This window comes from Ictalurus punctatus, chromosome 12 (assembly GCF_001660625.3).
Source record: "Ictalurus punctatus breed USDA103 chromosome 12, Coco_2.0, whole genome shotgun sequence".
Lineage (NCBI taxonomy): Eukaryota > Metazoa > Chordata > Actinopteri > Siluriformes > Ictaluridae > Ictalurus > Ictalurus punctatus.
In genome coordinates, this window is record NC_030427.2 from 14,712,362 (window position 1) to 14,738,709 (window position 26,348).

The 26,348-nt window shown below is 41.9% G+C and overlaps 1 protein-coding gene across 3 annotated transcripts in view; it reads right to left on the bottom strand.

Moving 5' to 3' along the window:
* Positions 1-3,304: 3,304 nt before the first annotated feature.
* Positions 3,305-26,348, bottom strand: part of gpd2 (glycerol-3-phosphate dehydrogenase 2 (mitochondrial)) — a 40,223-nt gene continuing 17,179 nt past the window's right edge. For 2 of the 3 annotated variants that reach the window (XM_017482214.3, XM_017482212.3), the window contains 11 exons: positions 23,779-23,943; positions 22,786-22,930; positions 22,139-22,332; positions 13,980-14,114; positions 13,090-13,265; positions 11,405-11,536; positions 10,421-10,579; positions 8,914-9,026; positions 8,756-8,834; positions 7,751-7,849; positions 3,305-7,194 (listed from right to left, as the gene is read on the bottom strand). In XM_017482214.3, the coding sequence (XP_017337703.1) occupies positions 7,069-7,194; positions 7,751-7,849; positions 8,756-8,834; positions 8,914-9,026; positions 10,421-10,579; positions 11,405-11,536; positions 13,090-13,265; positions 13,980-14,114; positions 22,139-22,332; positions 22,786-22,930; positions 23,779-23,943 (1,523 nt within the window). In that variant the 3' untranslated portion in view covers positions 3,305-7,068. The remainder of the gene's footprint in view (positions 7,195-7,750; positions 7,850-8,755; positions 8,835-8,913; positions 9,027-10,420; positions 10,580-11,404; positions 11,537-13,089; positions 13,266-13,979; positions 14,115-22,138; positions 22,333-22,785; positions 22,931-23,778; positions 23,944-26,348) is intronic. The other variant, XM_017482213.3, reaches the window with a different exon arrangement.

Here is a 26,348-nt window from a genome sequence, read left to right on the forward strand (position 1 = left end):
TGTTTCGCCAAAACAAAAAGTGGCCTTGAGCTCAGTGCGGGACAGCTCCGAGATATTTCTGAAAGGAATCAAGAGCGCGCATTCCTTCACTACCCACAATGCCGTTTTTCAACCAGGGAAATCCTTCTGACCTCTCTTGTTCAGGGATAAGCCCAAATCATGACACAAATATTTTGTTATTTACATTTGAGAGGCTTTAAATATATTAAAAAAAACATGTGGTAACAATTTCGATGAAGGTGTGTATGATATATATATATATATACAGAATCTCACAAAAGTGAGTGCACCCCTCACATTTGTGTAAATATTTGATTATACCTTTTCATGTGACAACACTGAAGAAATGACACTTTGCTACAATGTAAAGTAGTGAGTGTACAGCTTGTGTAACAGTGTAAATTTGCTGTCCCTCAAAATAACTCAACACACAGACATTAATGTCTAAACCGCTGGCAACAAAAGTGAGTACACCCCTAAGTGAAAATGTCCAAATTGGGCACAATTAGCCAGTTTCTCTCCCCGGTGTCATGTGACTTGTTAGTGTTACAAGGTCTCAGGTGTGAATGGGGAGCAGGTGTGTTAAATTTGGTGTCATCGCTCTCACACGCCCTCATACTGGTCACTGGAAGTTCAACATGGCACCTCATGGCAAAGAACTCTCTGAGGATCTGAAAAAAAGAATTGTTGCTCTACATAAAGTTGGCCTAGGCTATAAGAAGATTGCCAAGACCCTGACACTGAGCTGTAGCACGGTGGCCAAGACCATACAGCGGTTTAACAGGACAGGTTCCACTCAGAACAGGCCTCGTCATGGTCGACCGAAGAAGTTGAGTGCACGTGCTCAGCGTCATTTCCAGAGGTTGTCTTTGGGAAATAGACGGATGAGTGCTGCCAGCATTGCTGCAGAGGTTGAAGGGGTGGGGGGTCAGCCTATCAGTGCTCAGACCATACGCCGCACACTGCATCACATTGGTCCGCATGGCCAGAAGGAAGCCTGTTCTAAAGATGATGCACAAGAAAGCCCGCAAACAGTTTGCTGAAGACAAGCAGACTAAGGACATGGATTACTGGAACCATGTCCTGTGCTCTGATGAGACCAAGATAAACTTATTTGGCTCAGATGGTGTCAAGCGTGCGTGGGGGCAACCAGGTGAGGAGTACAAAGACAAGTGTGTCTTGCCTACAGTCAAGCATGGTGGTGGGAGTGTCATGGTCTGGGGCTGCATGAGTGCTGCCGGCACTGGGGAGATACAGTTCATTAAGGGAACCATGAATGCCAACATGTACTGGGACATACTGAAGCAGAACATGATCCCCTCCCTTCGGAGAAGCATGATAACGACCCCAAACACACCTCCAAGACGACCACTGCCTTGCTAAAGAAGCTGAGGGTGAAGGCGATGGACTGGCCAAGCATGTCTCCAGACCTAAACCCTATTGAGCGTCTGTGGGGCATCCTCAAACGGAAGGTGGAGGAGCACAAGGTCTCTAACATCCACCAGCTCCGTGATGTCGTCATGGAGGAGTGGAAGAGGACTCCAGTGGCAACCTGTGAAGATCTGGTGAACTCCATGCCCAAGAGGGTTAAGGCAGTGCTGAAAATAATGGTGGCCACACAAAACATTTACACTTTGGGCCCAATTTGGACATTTTCACTTAGGGGTGTACTCACTTTTGTTGCCAGCGGTTTAGACATCAATGTCTGTGTGTTGAGTTATTTTGAGGGGACAGCAAATTTACACTGTTACACAAGCTGTACACTCACTACTTTACATTGTAGCAAAGTGTCATTTCTTCAGTGTTGTCACATTAAAAGATATAATCAAATATTTACAAAAATGTGAGGGGTGTACTCACTTGTGTGAGATACAGACAAAAATGGGCCATGCAGAGACAGCAAAACATCATTAATACATCTTGGTACAGATTATACACGTCTCTGAGCAACGTGATGAGAGCCCTGTCGCTGTCTTACATGTCACTCTGAAATCTCTCATTACTGTTGGATTGGGTTGAGATCTGGTGACTGTGAAAACTATAGCATATGATTTACATCATTTTTATCCTCATCAAGCCATTCAATCAGGATGTGGGCGGGCTCATACCAGAAGAAGCCACGACTACCAGGATAGAATTGTTTCATCACTGGATGAAGGAGTTTAGGAATACAGGGAAAAAAGCATATCTTTTACCTCAGTGCTGCTGAATTCTGGATTGCGATTGGTCAGAAGGTATTGATTAATTTTCTGTAACAGCAGCTCTGACAATAGTGCAGCAAGTCACGGCTTAATGTTAATGCGATCGTTCTAATATGTTATTGTTTCAATAGTAACAATTTACACATAGATTTGACCGACGGATAACTGGATTATGAAATCGTTGATGTGGTGAAGTTTTCAATAAGAAGAAATGTGTTTGTTTAACATTTATGGAAGGAGTCTCCAGTTTCAGCGCTTTGTAACACTCAGAGTAAAAGATGTAACTTTAAGTTTTCTGACATCTTCAGGACAGAGGAGTGTACGCTTTGTGGTTTCTCTGTAACATGACAAGCTGTGTTTTTTTTTGCATTGTTTATAGCTATAACATAAGTGAGAACAGAACTTGTTTGGAGGAAGTTCCACACCATTCAATATAACTATAAACAGATCAAATGGAATAAAACACTTTTGCATATACCGTTATGAAAAAATAATCTTCGCTGTGGTTATGTATCGTATCGGCTCTTAGCGAGTAAGACGCAGGATCACTTGTTACTCTAAACTGCCTGAAGCAGTTATTCATCTCTGATTTCCTGACCTACACTGTTTCCAGTTCTGGCTGCTCTGGCCACAGATCCTGCGAAGGCTCATACTGAGGTTATTATGGTTATTATAATCAAGCAATCATGCCGGATTGACACGGCTAGTCTTACAGCTGCTCAGGCGAGGCCGAGGATTAGCGGCAGCTCTGTGCTGCACTGCTGGTTTAATTGCATTGTGCGGGGCACTGATCGCACCGCCGTGGCCAGTACGTCCGAGGGATTATTGGACAGGCAGATAAAGGGACACCCCAGAGATGAAGAAGCCTGGATGGGCCACGTATCTGTGATTCTCATCAATCAGCAAAATTAGGGTGTAATAGATTTAGACGATGGATTTAAAGTCAATTAGTTTAGAATAGCGAAGAACTGTATATGTGTGTGTGTGTGTGTGTGTGTGTGTGTGTGTGTGTGAGTGAGAGAGAGATGAGATGTACCTGCATCAGCTGACATGTTGAAAATATGACCTCGTCAAACACAAATGAACGGAAGAAGATCCCAAACCCTAATTGATGCAATCAGATATGTTTAATAGTGTTTAATTATACTTAATTCCGTAATTACATTACTCAGGTGTTGCAGAGTAATTTAAAAATTTTTTTGCTCAAACACAACTCTTTCAGTCAGGAACAGTGTGATATTTCATCCAGCCACAACATACAACAGACAAATCAATCATTTACTCCTGTTGTATCACATGTTCACACTGGAACAGCTGTCACACAGCGTCCAGAGATCCGGGCACATAAAAGTAGCCATTTCTCAAAATTTACTGTCTAAATAATAATAATAATAGTAATAATATACACAAAGAAATTAAAATAGTAAAATATACGGTATTATTACAGTGTTCTCTTGATAGAAAACAAGGCACATTAAATGTATTCGTTATAAATGTTTAAAGCTAGCACATCCTAAAGATTGCAGAAGCACAATAATAATAATGATAATAATAATAATAATTTGATTGAAATTATAATAAAGCACACAACCAGTAACAAATCGTAAAGATTTAAGACAACAAAATGAATTTTCTTTTTGATCGAATGAAACGGAATGGAAACATTGTGCGTATTGAAGTGGAAAAAAACCCCATTAATTCAATAGCATAAAAAGATCTAATAGAGCAATGCAAAAAAATAAAATAAAATAAAATAACCACAAGTGAATACTATAGCACTGTACTATTAAGCGATTAGAGGGTCCAAGCACTAAGTGACAGACCGTCCTTTTCATTTGGTTCCATACTTTGACTATTGCCTGAGAAAAAGTGACATATAGACCAATGACATGGCAGGAGTGCTGGGAAATCAGTATCAGTGCATGTGTACAATTGTGCAGCGAGTGCAAACTTGAACAGGAAAAGGAGAAGACGTGCAGGAAAAGTGCATCACAGTAGCTCGGCCAACAGTATCTCGCACGCGTTCATGCCGCGACCGTTCAGGCGTGTCCTTGTACAATCACAGCGTATGAACGGCACAAATGGCACAGCTAAAAAAAACTATAACAGGTGCTAGGACACTAGGACGGCACTCGTCACACACTGGTCATGCTAACCAGCAAGGAACGCTAATGGCACTGCATGCATCCATGACAGAGCAACAATACAGCAACAAAATACAACACAGCAGAATATTATTATTATTGCACAAGATTAAAAAGCAGCAATTCTGAATTCGTTAACTAGAGTATTACACACAGTGGTGTACACACTGATACACGCGACTTCATCAAATTTACTTGTGGATACCGGAATGGCGGAAAATCTTACATTCAGCAGTGTCTGAGCACTATGTGATGTAGAAGTTAGGACTTTTTATTTGGTTCCATAAAGAGTCAAATGATGGACATTTTAATGTCATAAGGGAGGTGAGACATTTCATGAGAATGTAATGCTCATTATAGTTAATTATAGCACCACTTATTGGTAAAATGACACAACACTGATTGGCGATCTTTAGGGTATGGTCTTAAACCCACCTACCAAGTTCATGGTAAGAGATAGTGGGTTACTTCTTGTATGGCATCATTGCTTTTAACTTGGCTATTGTGTTACTGCTGAATAGTTCTGAATACCAAATTGTATAGAAATGCACCAGCGATTAAAAGGTCCAAGCACTAAGTGATGGACTTGCTTGACCTAGAAGTTACAACCGTTTGTTCGCTTTCATGATGATTCATTTTTTATTTATTTATTTTTTATTTTGGGAGACATTTTCATGAGCGTCTGATGTTATCTTTTAATTAAACCGCACCTTTGAAGGTGGAATGACATTTAGGTCATGGTCTTAAATCCACCTACGTAGTTTGGCGAAAAACAGATACAGACTCACTTTTTGTTTGGCGCCATTGCTATTAATTTTGTTATTCTGTTATTGGTCATCAATTATGAGTATCCTTAGGGTTAGCTTTTCTTTCAGGCCTAGTCTCATGATCATGTAATTCGAGATTCATGATGACCAGATCCGTAGGAGGTTTCACAAGATGGCGGCCATTCCAATACGGTGGACCTTGAAGCAATTGTAACCATCGATGACCTACAGAACCGTTAAAATTGGAGCAGTTCCAGAGTTGTGGAATTAAACATGTGTCCAGCTTTTGCCTGTTAGTGCCACTCGACAGAGTAAGAATCAGAGATATCCAAAAACGGTTAAGAAGATATCAGTTTGGGACTGATTCAGTGTGCCATATTCGATATTCCAAGTCTCTTGGCTGCTATAGATAACCATTGCATATATTTAATATTAATAATAAGAAGAAGAATAAGAAGAGGAATAAGACAACATAATATCACTATAGTGTCACCCCAGCAAACACGGGACGTCCCTGGGATGTCGCGAATGTCCATTTAGGTCCGTATTTGGTCCCGGGGTTTATAACGTTCGCTGGTGGACGTTCCGAGGACGTCAGACGATATCAAATCATAACACTACAGAATGTGTTAATTTCAGCGAAAGTCCCCTAAGCCGCTGGACATCCTGTGAACGTCCCCTTCGACGTCCTATGGACCGTACACATGGATGTTCGGGGGACGTTCGTAGAGGCCATTTAGGGGTACGTCCTGAGGACCTTTTCTTGTCAGCTGGGCCTGGACCCCTAAATAGTACAGTAATGTACTTTTTAAAAATTCCTGGGACAGAGAGTGAGTTTGAAGACAAAATAAAAGCATGAAACTTGCGCATGCTGAACCGAGGGCACAGCCATGTTGTAAAAACGTTTCAAGAAATATTCCCTGCACAGCACTTCAGTATTGCTCCATGTACTGAGCCAGCCTACAACAGGCAGATCACACCAAATTTTCACTCAAGCAAGGTGTGTAAATGTCTCTGTCCCTATTTCGCCAGATATTCAACACGGACCTGTTTTCTACAACAGCTGCGTGAAGGTCAATAATAACCAGTGTTTCGGTTATAACAGCTCCATGAGGTGTACAGATGTTGTTTTTTTTTTTTAAACAATTCCACAATTCCAGCAGTTGCGAAGCAATAAATAGTTTGGAAAAGTGCTTAGAAATGTTGCTGCTAATAGTCACATCCCTTGGGGAAAAAATGTCCAAGAGTGTCATAATTAAATGGGCCTCACCTCATGTAAGCCATAATATTATGATTGTAGTGCTAAATATTCACAGTTCACAATGTTATTTTATCAAAAAACGTTTAGGTTCTTAGAAGAAGAAACCCACAAAATCAGTCACCCCATGTCACTCTAACGTAGATATCGCTATCCAAATATGCTTTAGTGACATTTTATGATGTTTGTGGATTGTTTTTTTTGCCATCAGTTCTTATAGAAAATAGACAAAATCATGCATTTTATAAAATGGTGTGAACATCAAGCATCCCCAGGCGTCGATTACAACTACGTTAACGAAGAACAAACCCGGCAGCATGCCATTAGTCGTGTATGTAATACAGAAAATCTCATTTTAAACTTGCCACGATGTTAGTTCGTGTGTTTCAAAACATTTTAAAGCATAGCTAAACTTAATATTTCTGACTGTTTAGATGGTGTCAGGTCATGACGATGCGTTACCGGCACACTATTATATTGTCTGAATTCGCTCCGGTGTCTCCCCCAGTGATTAAAAGAATGCTTTCAGATATATCCAAAAGTTTATACTGTTAAAAAACTGCTTTAAATAAATGCAAAGCAACATAAAAATGAACGATAATAAAAGAACTCAGGTGTTTTTTTGTTTTTTTTTAAATGTGATTTTCAGTGGACACCTGTGGTTCAGACCTGTGGTTCTGGTTGTAAGTTCTCGGGCCTCACACTCCTCCACCACTGCGGTCCACCGACACCGGTCCTCTGGAGTCCAACCCTTCCTCCACTGTCCTCATCAGGATGGCCAATCGGCTGTCTGAGATTTGTCCCCTCTGAACGGCACTCATGAGCTAAGCCAATTAGAAGAGCAGATCTTATGAGATGCATATCTAGTAAAGGAACTTTTTTTTTGGCGTACAGTCCTGTCTATGTCATGTGACACAACATTGTCTCACGCACACGCCACTGGTGGCTTCTCATTAAGTCTAAATTAAAACAGACAGTGATTTTCTTACTTTAACACCTGTCCTCTGGTTCCTATCAATTACACCCGTAATCTAATTCATGCTTGGTTACCAGCAGACAAAAATCCACATGCCTCACGCTAATTTACCACATGCTCATTATTCTAACTGCCATGAGGACATTTCAGTGCTTTTAATTACGGCTGGCCTGTCAGGACTCGGGTCAGGACACAGCATACGCAACAGTTAAGTGTCCACACCTTCGTCTCCCTCAGCAGGAGTTTCTATCAAGTGGTGCTTCTTAAACTCAAATAAAGGTGGAACAAAAGACAGTTAATGAGGCACTTTGAAAGATCTATGAGCTATGAATACCGCAGCTGTAATGTAATCATTAATTGTGTCTATGTAAAGCTGACTCCATGCTCTCTCCGAGACGTCATACCTGCAGAAACTCGTCCAGTTCCACCTGTCCGTTCTTGTTCAGATCGACCTCGTTGAGGATCTCGTGCAGGGCGTTCTCGTCGATCTGAATGCTCAGTTTCTGATGGTAAAAAAAGAAGAAGAAAATAAACAGCAACAAAATAAGCATTCGTAAGACACATGGAACTAAAATATTTTTTTTTTCTTATAGCCAGGAAAGAAACAACTTTCATATCCATGATATATAAATTATGTTAATGAATGCAAATTAGTGATTATAAATAGTTTTATTTATCCGCTTTTATGACAACTCAAATCATGTGTTTATATCAGGGCACTCATTCTAATACATTATCGTTTCTATAGTAACAGGGATCTGTATGGTGGACATATGCTCCACAGTAAATTAAGACTAATAATAAATAGATTAAAAACAAGTGGATCTCGACATCAATAATGTGGATGGGAATTTCTCCACCGACAACAAGTCTAGTCCTTCTTGTGTGGCAGAAATAGCCTTCAAATATACTTCAAACATGAAGGAAGCTATCGAAGAAAAACTATTTGACCTTGCTGTGACCTTGATGCTGTCTGGAGCAATTTCAAAATCTAATCGGTTCATCTGCTGGTCACAACGATCGTTCCTTGTAAATCTTACCACCGTTCAACCGCTCGTTCCTGAGGTATCACGCTGACGAGAATCTCAGACGGACAGATGGAAGGACGCCCCTAAACATCATTTCGAGAAACTTAAAGTTACAGCTTCACCTCTGACTGTTACAAAGCAGCGACAGCGATTATTTTGAATCCATATCCGTATGCTGTCCCTGTGAATGAGCCGTTACCATAGAAACAGTAATGTATTAGAACAAGAGGGTTAATATAAAGCTGCGATTTGCAGCTGCGCTACTGTCAGAGCTGCTGTTATAGAAAATTAATCAACGCCTTCTGACCAACGGCAATCCAGAATTCAGCAGCGCTGTGGTATACAAGTCATTACATACTGTAAGTTTGGTACTGCCCTCACCTCTAGGACTTGCTGCACATCCAATGTTGTGATGAAGCCTTTGCTATCTTTGTCAAATTTGTAGAAACGCTTCTTATATCTGGAAATCATAACCGAGACTTAGTGCCGTTAATAAACACACACACACACACACTCACACACACACACACAGAGTGTACCTGGCCACCTGCTCGTGCGTGAGTGAGATCTCGGACGTCTTGGTGAGCTGTTCGGAGCGAGCTTTATAGCCCATCTCCTGGTACAGGAACTGTTTAGCAGCCTCCATTTGCTCCTGCAAAACACACACACACACACACACACACACAAACACGGTTTCCAAAAATGCTGTTACTCTGCAAATATACAGTTGTGCCCAAAAGTTTGCATACCCCTGGGAGAATCTGATAAATCTTATACTATTAACAAAATATGATTGACCATAAAAAAACCCATGTTGTTATTTATTTAGTACTGTCCTGAATAAGCTATTTCACATAACAGATGTTTACATATAGTCCACAAGACAATATAATAGTTTATCAAAATTACCCTGTTCAAAAGTTTACACACGCTTGAGTCTTAATACTGTGTGTTGTTACCTGGATGATCCACGACTGTGTTTATGTTTTGTGATAGTTGTTCACGAGTCTCTTGTTTGTCCTGAGCAGTTAAACTGCCCACTGTTCTTCAGAAAAATCCTCCAGGTCCTGCATATTCTTTACTTTTCCAGCATCTTCTTCATATTTGAGCCCTTTCCAAGAGTGGCTACGTGATGCTGAGATCCATCTTTTCACACTGAGGACAACTGAGGGACTCGTTCATGACTATTACATAAGGTGCAAATATTCACTGATGCTCAAGAAGGCAATACGATACATTAAGAACCAGGGGGGTGTAAACTTTTGAAAAGGATGATCGGTGTAAACTGTTAGTATTTTGTCCTCTGGGATACATGTAACTATCTTATTTAGCGTCTGAAGGGAAGTACTAAATGAAAAAAATAGATCGTTAAACAAAATTATTTCATTCCTAATAAGCGCAAACCTCAGTGTATGAGAAACAGTGTGTGTATGTGTGTGTAGGGTGTGTGTGTGTGTGTGTGTGTATAGGGTGTGGTGCACCTGTATTGTGTGCTTCGAGAAGGACCAAGTGTTTAACTCCTGGGAAGCAGTGCACCAATTTGCGCTATTATTAGACGTTTTGTTTTGACAGGAAACCTTGCATCTGCATGTAACTCTATCACCCCCTCACACACACACACGCACACGCACTCTCACACACACCCTCACACATGGATGCTGGGATATACCCCCTCATACACCTACGTAAGACGCAGGTACGGTACGCAGCTGATATTGTGTGTAATTCAATTGTGTGACTATTTAAAGCGGTAAATTTAGTGCTGGTGTTAACAATAGCTCAGCTCTCGAGCGACTGTGTTCACATAACCGGGCCGAGACCTTTGGTGTGCGCTCCCGAGGGCATTGTGCAGGAAAAAAAAACAGAGTGTTTTGAAAACAATAAAAGAGCGAGTATTGCAAAGCAAACAAACTCACAATCTGGTGAAGGAACACACACACACACACACACACACAGTAGTAAAAATTGTACTGCAACAATTTGACCTTAAAACACAGATGGATGACGTTTCTGTTGTTTTAATAAACGAGTGAAGGAATGACGTACTTTCTTCTTCTCCTCGCTCCACTTCAGCTCCTTGGCCATGATCTCGACGATGCGTGGAAGAGCTTCATCAGCAGCCTGGACATTCAGGAAACCCAGCCGCGTCCTCCGAGAGATCATATCAATCGCTGTGCATGCGTACTCTTTAATAGCGTACATCACCTACTCACACACACAAACACACACTATGAGTACTCTTTAATACCATACATCATACATCACCCACACACACACACACACACACACACACACACACCATGAGTACTCTTAATACCATACATCATACATCACCCACACACACACACACACACACACACACACACACACACACACACACAAACACACCATGAGTACTCTTTAATACCATACATCAAACATCACCTACACACACACACACACACACACACACACACACACACACACACACACACACACATACACACAATCAGTACTCTTTAATGCCGGACAGCACACACCCTGCATATGTTTTTGTTTTCTTTTTTAACATTTTTTCTTTATTTCTTTTCTCATGTTTCCCTTTTTCTCTTTTTCCTGTTTCACTTCGTTCTTTAGATTTTCTTTTTTCTCCCTTTACTTAAATGTTTCCCCCTATTTTCTTCATTTGACTATCTTTTCCTTTCTTTTTTCCTTTTTCTCTTTCTTTTTTCCTTCCTTCATTTTTCTTTCTTTCTTATTTCCATTTTTATTCTTTATTATAAATTTTTGCCGTTAATACCTGCATATTTTTTTTGCTTTTTGATTCTGTTCCCCTTTTCTTTCTTTCATTCTTTCAGAGCTATTTGCACTTTTCAGTGCTCTGTGTAATGATGGAATATCGTGTACAGACTGCACAGCCTTGTTTCTTTAGTTTTTTTTTCTTTCTCACCACTAGCACCACTTTTAGTTCTCACTTTCCTAGATGGCAATAGACAAAATAATAAACACATATACACGTGTATATATTATTCACAACTTCAGCTCATGTACCTCACTCTCGATGTAAGGGAATTCTGATACGAGCCGCTTTCCCACTATGGGCCATCTCTTTCCTGTGACCTGCGCTATCTTGGCGACTTCAAACGCCCTCCCTCCGTAGGTAGCTGCGAGGTGCTGGGCAACCTGTGAACAGAGTGTGTATCAGCTGAGCAAGAGCGAGACATGTCATTCCCACACATCCTCCAAAGTCACACATTTCTGTTGAATCCTCTCCTCTGTGTTTGGACACCGTCGTTGTTTTTTTGTCCAGGTGAATCAGCTGACGGTGTTCCTCATACACGCCCGGTGCTTCGTTAAACGTTTGGACGAAAAAAAGAGAAGAAAAAAAAAACAAAAACAAAACAAACCGCGGCACTTACTTCGATTCAAAGCCTTCCACCAAAGGTCAAGTGCTGTCAGAAATATCTGCATGCTGACCTTTTTAAATATGCCGCAAAAACAGCGCCTGTCGTACAGGCCAGGGCTTCACTGAGCTCATCCCGGATCCTAACGAGGGCGATGCCGGCCTTTCTATCCCGAATGAACCCCAGGAGACGACAGCAAACTGGAGTCAATCTACTCGCAGAGTGGCGATCAGAGGAAAAGGACGACTCGCTTCTTCTGTCCATTTTCGACTGGTATCATAAAGCAATCGGAAAATAATAAGTGACTCTGAGGGAAAGCTCTTCGGCTTATAAAACTCTATATAATTGGGCTGATTCTCTCAGAGGAACAATGTTCCTGAGCTAGCAAAGCTAGCAAACTCTGGACTGTGCTTAGCAGAAAACATTATGAGTGCGATATAACGTGTCATAAGTACAGTAAGGAATAAAATGGTTCAAATTTTTCATTCATTAAAGAACGATATGCTGTACTTTTTATCCGGTTATAGTTTCGTCCGTGAAACAGGTTCTCGCTCAGGTTCAGCTTGTTACTGAAAAAGGGTTGCAAAGTGCTGACACTGGAGACTCTTTCTGTAAATGTTACAGAAAACTCCACCATATTGACAAACACACATGTTTATAATCCATTTATTTTTAGTGGAGCGTCCGCTGTACAAGTGTACAAGTCCCCGTGGATGCGCTGTTACTGTAGAAACGACAACGTATTAGAACAAGCGTGTTAATACTGTTTAAACCTGTGATTTGTCAGAGCTGCTGTTATGGAAAATTTATCAACACCTTCTGACCAATCAGAATCGAGAATACAACAGTGTTGGGATATAAACGCCTATAACAAAATACTGAACACTGATCGCAATGCTGTGACACTTCTCTCATGACAGAGTTATGACCGTTGAGGAATGCGATATGAATAATTATGTCAGTGAATAATGTCATGGCACCATAATGACAGCTGGATGTATATTCTCTACACGCTTGTTTTTGTTTTTGTCATTTCACATCACAGCAATAGTAACTGAGCTACAAAGTCAGTTGTTATAACACCTGAACATGAATGCTATAACACTATCTTATGTCAACTCAGGTGTAATGTCAACTTGACATCAAAAGTGACAAAACAGTCAGTTAACATATGCTGGAATAAGCATTTATAAATGTTTAGATAGGTTTGTGTGAGGTGTCATGAAGGGATTATGTAGGTTTCACGTAGCCTTATGAGCACCGCCCTTAAATAAAGTGTTAACAATAATTCAGTCAGTAGTAATTAGTGCCTTCTTGGTTCTGAAAGCTGACCTCGTTCTCCAGACCGTAGTCCTGGACCAGTCTGATGTAGAGGGTTGGGGTCCAGTCCTTCCCTCCATCCAGCGTCAGACCCACGGTTCTGCTCGGTCCGGCGTGAAGCTTGTGTTCCTTTATCGCAGCGTCCAGGGTCTCCTCAGCCATCGAGCGATAGGTGGTCCACTTGCCACCTTGAAGGACACAATCAACATCTAAACGCTCGAAATATACATTAAATGTAACTATAAATGGATAAAAGGTATGCCATGTCATTCTTTTATTCATTGGAAATTGTAACCGTTGTCAGCGTCATCGCACCAACCTGTCACTGATTATATTCCTAGAACAGCATGACCCTAAGTCTTTGATTCCCTCCAGTGTGAATATATCCATTAGAGCTGTCAGAACCGTTACCAATCTCATCATCAAAATATTTTCAGATTTAAAAGACAAAAACATTCGACCCATTAAAGGCTTTTCGGAAACCCTTAAAGTTCCTAACTAGAACCCTACGACAGAGTATATCAGAAAGGGGTCTAAGCAGCTGAAAAAAATTAAAAAATGAAAAATTCTTTCCACTTTCTACAGCACTACATAATTACATTTGCAACAATTTTTTCCATTCAAGAAATTAAAAAAGCTTTCCTGTAACAAGTCGGTGCATTCTTTTTTTGGTGCGTTTTTGGGTTTGAAAGAACCCTTCAAGCACCCTTTTATTCTAAGCGATGAATTGATATAATACAGATCTAAGTGAATGACACTCATGCGTCACTTCTGACGATGGGACTGACAGAAACACAGAAACCCACTGCACATTCGACACCAGAGCCGCTCAAAAACACGTAACAGGACTTATTTCCTCAAGCGGCTACAACAAAGACGTGATTGTTTTCGTCCGAACTGACCGGCGATGGTGACCAGGCCGCTCTCACTGATGTTGACGATGTGGTTGCGGCAGATGGACTGGGTGTCTTTAGAGTTGGGGTCAGTGACTAGTGGACGGATGCCGCTCCAGGCTGCCAGGACATCTCCTCTCCGCACTGAGACGACAGAGAACACACACACACACACACACAGAGCAGAGGAAATGTCACGGATATGAGTAGACTGATTCCAGCACTCATGAAGAAGCCAAGTCTGGTGTTTACCTAGATTCTGAAGCAGCTGATGGACCACACATACACACAATGACAATGTAACTATAACATCAACAAACAGAGAAGATGTTTGTAGGGAAAACACTCCTTTTTCATATATTAGGATATAGAAGACAACTAGCCAGTCGTTCGTAGGAGACAGAGACACGCCCCTGAGTGTGATGCACCATCCCTTTTGTTGGCATTAAATGAGCACGTGTGGAGTTAAAAGCCTTATTGTGTAACATTTTGACCTGAAACATTAACATAAAAATAATAATAATGATAATAGCTGCAAGTGCGAGGTCCAAGCACCTTTTGCAAACAGTGAATAATAATTAAAGGCAGAAGTTATTTGCAACAAATTGGTGCTGCATTCATATTGTATTCCCACCTTCTGTTATTCCCACCTTCTGTTGTGTAGTCTTTGTTGGTGTTAAGTGTGTAAATATGGAGTTAAAAGTCTTAATGGGTAAAATCCAACGTAAAAAAGTGACATAATAATAAATAATAATAATAATAAGTTCAAGTAGCGGTCTGCGGGGTCCAAGCACCCTTCACAAACAGCAAATAATTATTAAAGGCAGAAGTTATTTGTAAAAAAATGGAACTGCATTCACATTGTATTCCCATCTTCCGTTATTCCTACTTTCTGTTATTGCTGCTTCCCGTTATCCCCACTTTCTGTTATTGCTTCTTTCCTTTATTCCCACCTTCCATTATACTGACCTTCCGTTATTAACACCTTCCTTTATTCCCACATTCCTTTATACTGACCTTCCGTTATTCCCGCCTTCCCTTATTCCCACTTTCCTTTATTCCCACCTTTCAGTATACTGATTTTCCGTTATTCCCACTTTCCGTTATTCCCACTTTCCTTTATTCCTACCTTCCATTATACTGACCTTCCATTATTCCCACTTTCCGTTATTCCCACCTTGCATTATACTGACTTGTTATTCCCACCTTCGTTTGTGTAGCCTTTGTTGGTGTTAAGTGAGTAAATATTAAGTTAAAAGTCTTATTGTGTAAAATCCAACCTAAAAAAGTGACATACTACTACTACTACTACGATAGTAGTAGTAATAATAATAATAATAGGTGCAATTGGTGATCTGCAGTGTACAAGCACCCTTCACAAACAGCAAATTATTCTTTGTAAGAAATCGGTTGGAAATAACCGTTATTCCCATCTCACAACTGGGAAAAATTCCTTCTTTTGAGGAGTATGAGTTTTGAATTCTGGATTTTGGGAGCTTACAATATACCACAGGTTGCAATGTGAGCTCTCGTCTTGAAACCCTAGCTGCGTGCATTAAAATCAGTCCGTTTGCACGTAAACAACAAAACCACAAAGACATAACGGCTGCACTCCTGACGCATATCCCCTCGTGTTGATTTTGAACTCCATCTCACGCCGTGAACGAGTCCTGAATCAATCTCGCTATTGCGGTGACATCTCCGGCATTAATTATTAAAACTGAGTCGCATTTCGATCAAGAACGCACCTGCCACTGTAATATGCAGGCTGATATTTCTGAATGGGTGCAACAAAAAAAAAAAAAAGAAAGAAAGAAAGATAGATAGAAAGAAAGACGGCAGCCTCATTATCAAAGGGCATCTCTGAAACATTTATGACAAGGCTGGGCAGCTGAGCAGACAGCAGGCTTGAGAAGGCAATAACACACACACACACACACACACACACACACACACACACACACACACTCACACACAGTCTACATGATCTCACCGTTCAATTCAGGCAATTATAAACTGATTCTTGATACATCTCAGTTTTTATATTTTACATTACAACATTACATTTTTTACATAATCACACTGAATGATCAGAACGATTCTGATTTGTCAGGCGTTGAAGGTCCATGTAAAAAGGTAAAAAAAAAAAACGTCTGGGTTACGCATATAACCCTGATCCCTGAGAATGGAACGAGGTGTTGCGTTTAGCATAACACTATGGGAGCGCCCTTGCACGCGTGACTGAAACGTATCTGAAACTTGTTTAATATCATGCCTCTATTTATAGGCTTGCCATGGTCAGGTGACGTGGAAATTAAGCGCATCATGTGATATAAATATGGTACCTATGAACCACACCGTCAGCCTCTAAGACGCAATTCACAGGCCTGCCGTGGTATGACAAAGCTACACAATGTCTTGTTCCCTTCTCAGGGAACAGGGATACATGCGTAACCCAGACGTTCCCTTTCAAAGGGAACTCCGACGCTGTATTTAGCATAACACTATGGGAACAAGAATACCCACTCCGTCACACCGAAGGTAAAAAGACCCAAGCCCGAGGGTCACTGCAAGACACTCGAGCCCGGGGTGGAATGAATATCCAGGCTGTAATAACGAATGAATGTGTGTGGCGTAGACCACCCTGCAGCAGCACATACATCTTGTAAGGATACCCCTTTGGACAAAGCCTTGGCGGAGGCAACCGCTCTAGTGGAATGAGCCCTTATGCCCAGAGGCGTAGCGAGACCGCACACCTCATAAGCAATAGAGATTGCTTCCACTTTCCAATTAGAGACGCACTGCTTTGACACAGCATCACCTCTACTGTCACCGACAAAGCAGACCAGCAGCTGCTCTGACTTACGCCACTGGCTGGAGCGATGGACGTAAGTACAGAGAGCCCTTACTGGACACAGCAGGTGCATTCTCTCTTGTTCTGGTGTGGGGAATGGAGGAGGGCAGAAAGCCTGCAACACCACAGGGTGGGCAGACGATGTAGGCACCTTAGGAATATAATCTGGCATTGGATACAGGAAGGCCTTGCCTAATCTAGGGGCAAAGTCAAGAAGCAAGGGGCAACAGAGAGAGCTTGTAGATCTCCTACTCGCTTGAGAGATGTCAGGGCCAGCAGAAGAGCTACCTTTAGAGTCATAAGCTTCTCAGAGGCTGACTCTAAGTGCTCAAATGGGGTCCCTGACAGACCTTCCAGGACCACAGAAAGGTCCCACGAAGGTATGCGCAGCCTGCAGATGGGACTCAGCTGCCTGACACCACGCATGAACCTCGAAGTTAGAGGATGTTGCCCCACAGAGGCTTCATCAACAACGGCATGGCTGGCTGAAATGGCGGCCACGTAAACCGTGATTGTAGAAGGAGCCCACCCTGCTGAGAAAAGTTCTTGTAAGAACTCCAGAACTGTAGCTATTGTGTAGTTCACTGGGTCTAGCTGATGTTCCTCACACCACAAGACAAAAAGCCGCCACTTGAGTGCATACAATTTCCTTGTGGATGGTGCTCTAGCGTTTAACAAGGTCTCTACGACCTCAGTTCCAGATCCAGCTTTATCTTGCTCAGTGTTGATAGGATTCACCCTACGCATGTTGGGGATAGAAACGCTCTCATCGTAGAAGAATCCTTATAACCCCTAGAAAAGCTGTCCACTGCACTGGGAAAAGCATATTTTTCTGAGGTTCAACCTGAGCCCCAAGCTCTTCATGTGGGCGATAACAACATCAAGATGTTGAACCGCCAATTCCCTGGATCATGCTAGAATTAACCAGTCGTCCAGGTAGTTTAGTACACGGATGCCCTGGAGTCACAATGGAGCCATAGTGACATCTATGCACTTTGTGAAGGTGCGAGGGGATAAAGCTAGCGATATTTCTATTTGGAAATATGCACCTTTTAGATCTATCATCACAAACCAGTCCTCAAACTGAATCTGTGGAACGATAAGCTGGTCGGCATCTTGAACCTGTATGTCCAAAGAGTACAGTTCAGATGACGCAGATCTAAAATTGGCCACATACTCCTCTATTTTTTGGGGACCAGGAAATAACGGCTGTAAAACGAAACGGGGTACATATTCTATGGCCCCTTTGTCCAAGAGAGATCTTACTTCTTGCGCTAACGTCGGGCTCTGGTCTGTGCTGACTACTGTGGTGAGCACACGTCTGAACGGGGGGGTCGAGCTCTAAACTGGACCCACTAACCCTTTTCTACGGTAGACAGAACCCATGGAGACACATTTGGCAGTAGTTTCCACGTTGCCAGACGGTCTTTTAGTGATATTAATTATTCCACATTCTATTTGAGGGAAAGCATCAGATTTTCATTGCCCTGTGACGGCTCGCTGACCAGAGAACACTGAAAACTTGGGACAGCCTTGGTTAGGGGAGGCCTTACAGTAGCACTAGGGGCTAACTGCCCTAACAACCTCATGTCCCCTGATACGTCCCTCCACGGCCCCGCACGACCGCTCTTCTTTGACTGCTTAGGCTTTATGACCATTCTCAGATCAGGCCTAGTAGCAGGCCGTGACTGTGGCCGCCCGGTTCCCCTGGCTGTCTGCGGAGGTTGGAGGGCTGCCATACTTGCCTTCTGTGTCTCCCTTGCACTAGCGCTGGCCCGGGCTCCACTCGTGGATGCCCAGGTGAACTCGACACAACAGGGAATGAACTGGCTGAATGCTGCCATATGTCAAGCTCACTCAGCAGGTCTGCTTGGTAGGCCTGCAACAATGTCATTGTCTGAAGTGACCCACAAGCAAGACTACTACTGCATAGGCCTTGCTCACCAATGCCACAGTGGCCTTACACGGTGGCTTGGATGGCAAAGCCAGCCCCTCTAATTACCTGCCGTCGAAGGAGAGAGGTAGATCGCAAGCGCCTCTTCCACCTTCAGCATAGCTAAATAGCCATGCCATTCATTCCCCACAATGGCCGAATAATCCAACATCGTGGGGTTATAAATACGGCTTATGCATGGTTTTCCCCCAGAAGGCCGATATTTTGTCATGCAATTCTGGAAGAAAGGGAAGTTTTCTGCAGTGTGAGGGATTTACTTTCACTGGGGAGAAAAAGGCTCATCCAGCCTTAGTAATCACTTCAAGCAGCTCTTTATATTCTGCTCTCAGTTTTTAGCACATCCTTCTGGCTCCTCGGAGTCAGAGAGGAATTATTATTATCATTTTTGTGTGTGTGTGTGTGTTTTTTTTTTCCTCTCTCTCTTTCCCTTTTGCCTTTCCATAGCGGAAAGCGGAGTTGCGAAGCGAGCTCCAAATCCAGTGGAGAGCAGGACCCGGAAGACAGAGCAAGAGATAGAGCAGCGCTCATCTCCGGCTCTTCTTCCGGATCCATAAGAGATCCCCCGGACCTGAGACCCAGGCCCAGATCCGTGAGGCTCTGAAACCCAACTCACTTCGGCTTCCGAGAAGAGCACGAGTCGCGTTCTAATGTAGGCATTACCATGCGCAGCCTCTCGAGGCTGCCATCGCATGCTACACCCCCTAGACACTTCACCCAGAAAGTGTGCACTATTCCCCGTGATGAAACGGGAGCAAGCCGTAACACATTTCCTGAATTCTCTCACTCATATTTTTCTCTCTCGCTCATTCCTTCTTTTTTTCTCTTTTTTTTAAAGGATAAAAAGTTCTGAGATTTTGAGAAAAGATAGAGAGAAAATGAATCGTCTTTTTGTTTCTTTACATAAACAACCGACATGCAGTCTTGCTGAAGATAATAAGGCTGACGGCGTGGTTCACAGGTGCCATATTTATATCACGTGACGCGCTTAATTGCCACAACACCTGATCATGGCAGGCCTATAAATAGAGGCATAATTTTACACAAGCTTCAGATACCGGTCACGCGCACAAGGGCGCTCCCATAGTGTTATGCTAAACGCAACGTCGAAGTTCCCTTTGAAAGGGAACATGTGTATTCGTTGATACTGTGAAGTTTTCTCCGTGGCGAGGAGATGTTTATTTAACTTTTATGGAAGGAGTCTCCAGTATCAGTGCTTTGTAACAGGCAGAGGTAGAGCTGTAACTTTAAGATTTCTCTCACGTCTGCTATAATGTATAGCATACTCTTAACTCTAAATATATAAAAAGTATGATCTGTCATCCTTTAATGAATCAATATATAAGTATAAGAGAAATAAACCACTCCGGGATGTGGCATTGTCAGAAAATAATTCATCTTTGGATGCTGATTATGACATTACTTAGTAAATAGTCTAGGACTTTCTTACTGGGGACACCGTTCAGTTAAAAATCACTCAAGAGAGAATCACGATGCGGCAAAAAATAACTAAATTAATTCTTTTGTCCCAGTTTTCAGTTTCAGAGGTTACTGAAAGTACTGAATTATTTGAAATGATTATTAGGAGGATTTTCATCAAATCATGTATAGTTTGGTTGCAATTGTTTTTTTAGAGATTAAAAAAAAAATGAAGAAAAGATGTGCAAGAGAAAAAGACAAACAGAGCGGTTCTTTGTCCCCCAGATTTGAGGGACTTGTCCACTACGGTTTAACCCCTGAAGCTGTCCACAGCCACAGGCAAGGTGTCTCTGTCATCCATTCACTCGTCCACTGCCTCTATCTATCTCTCCATCACGATGCTTTATTCACACGTCTACGTCTCCCCATAAGTGTCTTGACATTGATGCTAGCTAAAGCTAAAGCTGAATCCGCTGCAGCTCACTTTCCATCCTCCGGAGAGCTGCCATATGACCAGAGTGGTGACTAACGAGACGCTTAACCCTGACAGGACGCAGTGCCGCTAATCCAGCTAATCCGCTTCTGATTCAGGAAGAGGTCTACTTCTATCAGCTCAATCAATCCGACAATCAGCCGAGGCACTCCGTCCAATTAAGAGGGATGCTCCGAAAATCAATAGCTCCGCTCTCTGATGATGATCCAGTGCAGTTAGCTATTACAATAAAGCCTTCGTTTATTCGCTCGCAAGCCTGCCTGCCTGCCTGTCTGCCTGCCTGCCTGTCTGTCTGTCTATCTGCAGCATCATCCACAACTCACTGGAGGATACACACAGGGCACACAGGTGGAAAGCAGGGTGCCAGAGAGGCTCGGGGTGAAATGTGTGATAATGTCTTGGTCGTAAGAGTCGTTTCCACTAATCGATGTTTATAGTCTGTAAGAGTGAAAACTTTGTTATGTGAGTGCTGTGTATTAAAACTTTCCCTTTATCTTTCTGAACCAAGGAGTAATCTGAATGTGAAGAAGCTGTGAAATAAACACAACACATACAAAGGCACATCCTGGCAATTAAAAAAGAATAATAATCAGGCTAATTGATAAATTATATCAAGCTATAAAGCATTACTGCATCCCAGACCTAGCTACTATAGGCTTACTAACTTGTCCAGCCTGTTCTCTGGATTAGATTAGATTAGATTAGATGAATTATTGTCAGTCATGCAGATGAAATAAAGCTTGGTGTAAGTCTGGTGATGAGGAAGCTGGTTTGTATTCACTGTACTGTAGCTTTAGAAGCAGAAAATGAGTTGCTCGTGTGACCTGATAGTACTACGGCTGGAATGCGATGTCACGTACGTTGGGACATTGAATACACATTTTTTCGATTCAGTGTAATGTCGTAAATCTCCTCTTATTTGCTCAGTAACAAGGGGGGAAAAAAATTTAAGGCATGTGATGTCTCAGTACTTTTCTGAAACTTTTTAAAAGCGGACACATTCCACCAAAAGATTATGTGAACAAGTGTGCTGGTGGATTAGAATAAAATGCCAAGTGTGAATGCGCTGTAATTTAGATTAAAATAAATAAATAATAAGAATTCGAGCTTGCTACACGTCTGCAAAATTCTCTGTTTTAACAGTATGAACCGTATAGAATCTTTGATTAGGGTATTATGTTATTAATATAAAAAAAATAGAAATTCACCTTAGTTAAAGGTTTAATTCCTCTCGTGTTTACAGTTAGTTACAGTACACATAAAGACATTTTTCATCTATCTATCTTTCTATCTATCTATCTATCTGTTTATCTACCTGTCTATCTATCTATATGCCTAAACCACACCCAAAACCCAGTCTTACCATTTGAATCATTTACTAAGCTCATTAAAATGCTTCTTTTAGGATGTGCCATGTCACTGACTTGGTGTGAAGGCGGTGCTGTACGTACCTTCCACGTCAGGGCTGAGGTAATGTCGGACCTCGCTCAGGATGAAGTTGATGTCCTCCTCCATGGGGATGGGATGGGCTGTCACGTCGGTGGGTGTGTCTGTTGTCCCGGCGATAGTCATTTTCTCCCAGGGCAGGAAGAAGATGACACGCCCATCGCTGGTGGCAGGATCCAAAAGCCCCATGTTGTCCGGGCTGCGAGATGTTTGGTACAAAACACAAGATTTGTTTATTTTAGTTTAATATATTATATGAAATTAAATGTGTATATTAAATCACTTTATCAAAGAACTGAATTAAATATATATTTTGTCTAATTAGAAAAACTCAACCTAAAGGAAGCTCAGAACTTCATCTGTATCATAAAGCGTAATATCCTTCAATAAATCTGTCTCTTTATTGTTTACAAAATGTATAGATTGATACTTTAATGAAGTTATTTCCTGGCTGATTGATTGAAGCCTATAATGATGGATTTGCTGAATTATAACATGTATCACGGTATAATTTTATTACCTCATAAAGAATGAGTCATTCTTCATAAAGAATGAGTCTGTATGTATTAATATACGTCGCTGTATTTGATTTAATATACTAAAAGATGGTGTGTAAAATGACAGAGAGTGGGATGTGATTGGTGGATGTGACCTGTAGTATCCGGGGATGACGATGTGCACTCCGGCGCTCGGCTGGCAGATGTTGGCCGTCTTCTCGTTGTCCATTTTGCGCAGCGAGTCGGTGAAGGGGCCCGTGGCATTGATGACGCACTTGGCACGCACGTTAAACTCCCGGCCTGCAATCAGCAAGAATTAGAAAATGAGAGAGGACTCCACGAGCAGCCTGAAATCACTCGCATTAAACTGACCCGGGGTGTGAACATCAGTGACGCCAATCGTAATCAAATAGTTAAAAAAAAGTAACATAAAAGTAACGTGCCTATAAAAAATATTTTTTTAAAATAATCATTTTAGCTGTTTTCTGAAGTGATAAATGAAGCCTGATGAACGTTTACTGCTAATGTTTTCCAGCTACACAGTGCAAAAAAAGCCCAAAATGCTACAGATATATGAATTATATTTAGCTTTAGTCTGTAACTTTCAACATGCTTCATTACACTCAAATAAACTTTTTAAAAAACTTTGATATCGCAATACCTATATTAAAAAAAACATAGTTGACTAGTTTTGTCTATTTTTGTTGCAATTTTTTTGGATCAGAAATTAGATCTGCCCACAAGTGGAACTCCTCAGCCCTGACTTTTACCCTTTAAAAAACACTGACGATGCATGTAGAGTTGGATAGATAAGATGGAGAAAGACAAGATTTGTCCAAAAAAAATTAAATCCTTTTCTAAATTTCCTGAAATTCACCTCTGAGATAGCAGAGGTCACTAAAAATGACAAACTGCTTCTTTAATTTCACCGAATTTCTTCTTTCTGCTTTAACTAGTATTTATTAAATATAAAACTATTCTGATACATTTTTTATTTACAGCGCCTATGAGGCATTTCATGCTTTACTTATTTATTAGATATTTAATTAATAGAGATCAAATAAGGTGTGCTGAATGTAAGTGAATGAATGAATGAATACGAATAAAAATATATATGTATGTATGTCAGTGTGTGTGCGTGTCCGTACCCGTGATCACGTCTCGGCAGCGCGCTCCGCACACTTTCTCTTTCCCTGTGACCGGGTCTGTAGCCTTCAGCAGCTGCATCACCTCTGTGTAGTTAGCGATAGCGGCGCCGTAGCGAGCCGCCGTCAGAGCGATAGCTAAATTCATGCGGGAATCGTTGTGCTGGCCTGCAACATCATGAGAACAACGTCACAGCATGTTAGGAACATCTGTACTCCTTAACACTTGCTCGGCATGCCTGGAAACTAGCTTGTAAACTAGCTGATACAGTTAAATAGCTCGTATTTGTCACAGGATGACGTGCGTAAAATGTTTTTCATACCAGAGTCTTGACTTACATCGTCGTTTTCCATTCTGATTAAAGAAGCTACTTCTGTTAAGAATATACTGTACATTCTGCAGCTAAAAGATTTAGGATGCTGACGTGATTGGACCAAAGCATGGAGCATACGTTGTGACATCACTACACGCACGACCCCGCCCCCAAATCAGTTTCGCACTGGAAGTACTGAGAAACGGAGACAGAGCCCCAAACTGCCGCGTATATAATCTAAACCAGCAGTGTGAGAGATTGTGACTTCTTAAATTTTCACCTTTAATCTTGAGATTCATCTCATAAGCTATTTATAACATTTTTCCTCATCTAAAACAGTTTCGGTGTGGCAGAGACATTTCATTATGGAAAGATTGGTTTAATAAATAAATGGCAAAAGGAAAATGAAAGAAGATCTCAATTATACACTTACACACAGTGCTGTTGGGTTCTGGATTCGGACCGGCGTTGATGGTTTATGGTTTCTTTAGTAAAAGGTCTTATTAACTAAAAAAGAGAGGCTAGTGAGGGAGCGACTGTTTATAGCTGCTATAACATAAGTGATAACAGGAACCGGCTTGTTTTGTGGACGTTTCTTAACATTAAATGTTACTATAAATGCTTAAAAAGTATGATGCGTCATTATTTTATTATTTAGAGGAATAAAACACTTTAGCACATGCTGTTATAGGAAAATAATCAATTTCAGTAACTACAGTAACTCCGCTTCATCACACCAGCCTAACATTGATTATGTTCCTATAACAGCGCCACAGTGATTGTTTTATTCCTTAACACTGAGGGAGTTTTAGTCACAGCTGAAGTGGGACTAGGTAGTGGGACTTTTTTTTGCTGTATAGTTTAAAAGGCACCAGAAGCGAGGAGTACATTGTCGATGGTACCAGAGGGCTGCGTTACTCACAGAACCGTGTCTAATGCTAACACATGCTCACGGCAACTCCAGCAGACAATAAAGTAATAGCGCAACCGAGGAGCCCCTTTAAAGGGCAAATTTTCGAATGAATTACGAGCAGCGATGAGACCGGCGCGCTCCGTTAGACATCCCATGAACCTTTGCTGCTAGTGACTGCATGAGCTATATAGTGGGACAAAGACATCCTGAAAACGGCACATTCACGATGAGCGTTACAGAACTAATCGCTAAAAACCACGCGCGCTAGAAATAAGAGCTTTAATACATTTAACATATTCATGTCAGAAACACGAGACTTTTTTCTGTTCCTGGACCATGACGGAGAGAAACCTAAAGACCGATGAAATTCATTGTCAGTGTAATTTATGACAGAAAAACAGACACACAAAGATAAAGGGGTTCATCAAATCAGATCAAATGGGAAAAAAAAAATAAGTAAAGAAAATCCATCGCAGAGAAAAGAATGGCACATCACAGATTAGCAAAGGTCTCAGCGTATTAAAGTGAAGTTTTGTCAGAGCGAGAAAGGAGAAGAATAAACGACGGAGAGATACTATGAAAAACGGGAGAAGGGAAGAAGAAGACAGGTATGAAGGGAAGGGAGAAAGATTGAAAGAGAGAGAGAGGGAGAGAGAGAGAGAGAAAAGGGGGTGAGGCAGAAATAGAGGGAGGCAAATAGCGTCAGGCAGAGCCGCGATCTCCAGCCGAGAAGGTCAGATTCGGAAATGTCACGGCCGTGATTGTTCCAGATTGAATAATTGGAAAGAAAAGCCAGCTGACAACTTGGAGGAAGAAGAAGGAGGGATGGGGAAGAGGGGTTGTGTGTGTGTGTGTGTGTGGGAGGGGGGATAAAACGAATAAAACGCATCTCTAAACTGTCATTACAGTGGCCCTATTTCAGGATCTCTCTCTCTCTCTCTCTCTCTCTCTCTCTCTCTCTCTCTCTCACACACACACACACACACACACACACACACACACACACGTGGCTTAGTGCCGACGCCGCATGGAGAGATCGACCGTCTCCTTGTCCTGCTCTCCCTCTACCGAGTGACATGATGTGACAGATCCCTGCTCAGATAGCCGCCGTATTCCCTCCGCAAATATGCCGCCTTTACGCTCGCGTGTATCAGCGTGCGCCAAATCCGGCCTGACAGGAAGCCCTCGCAGGCAGCCAGCACGAGGAGGGTGCCTTTTTTTTTCCCTCGCCAAGGAGGAGACCTTGAATAAAAGGGACAGGCTTGAGACACGTCGACTAACCAGGAGCATATGGAGGCACTGCATACACACACACACACACACACACGGTGAACACCCGTGGCATT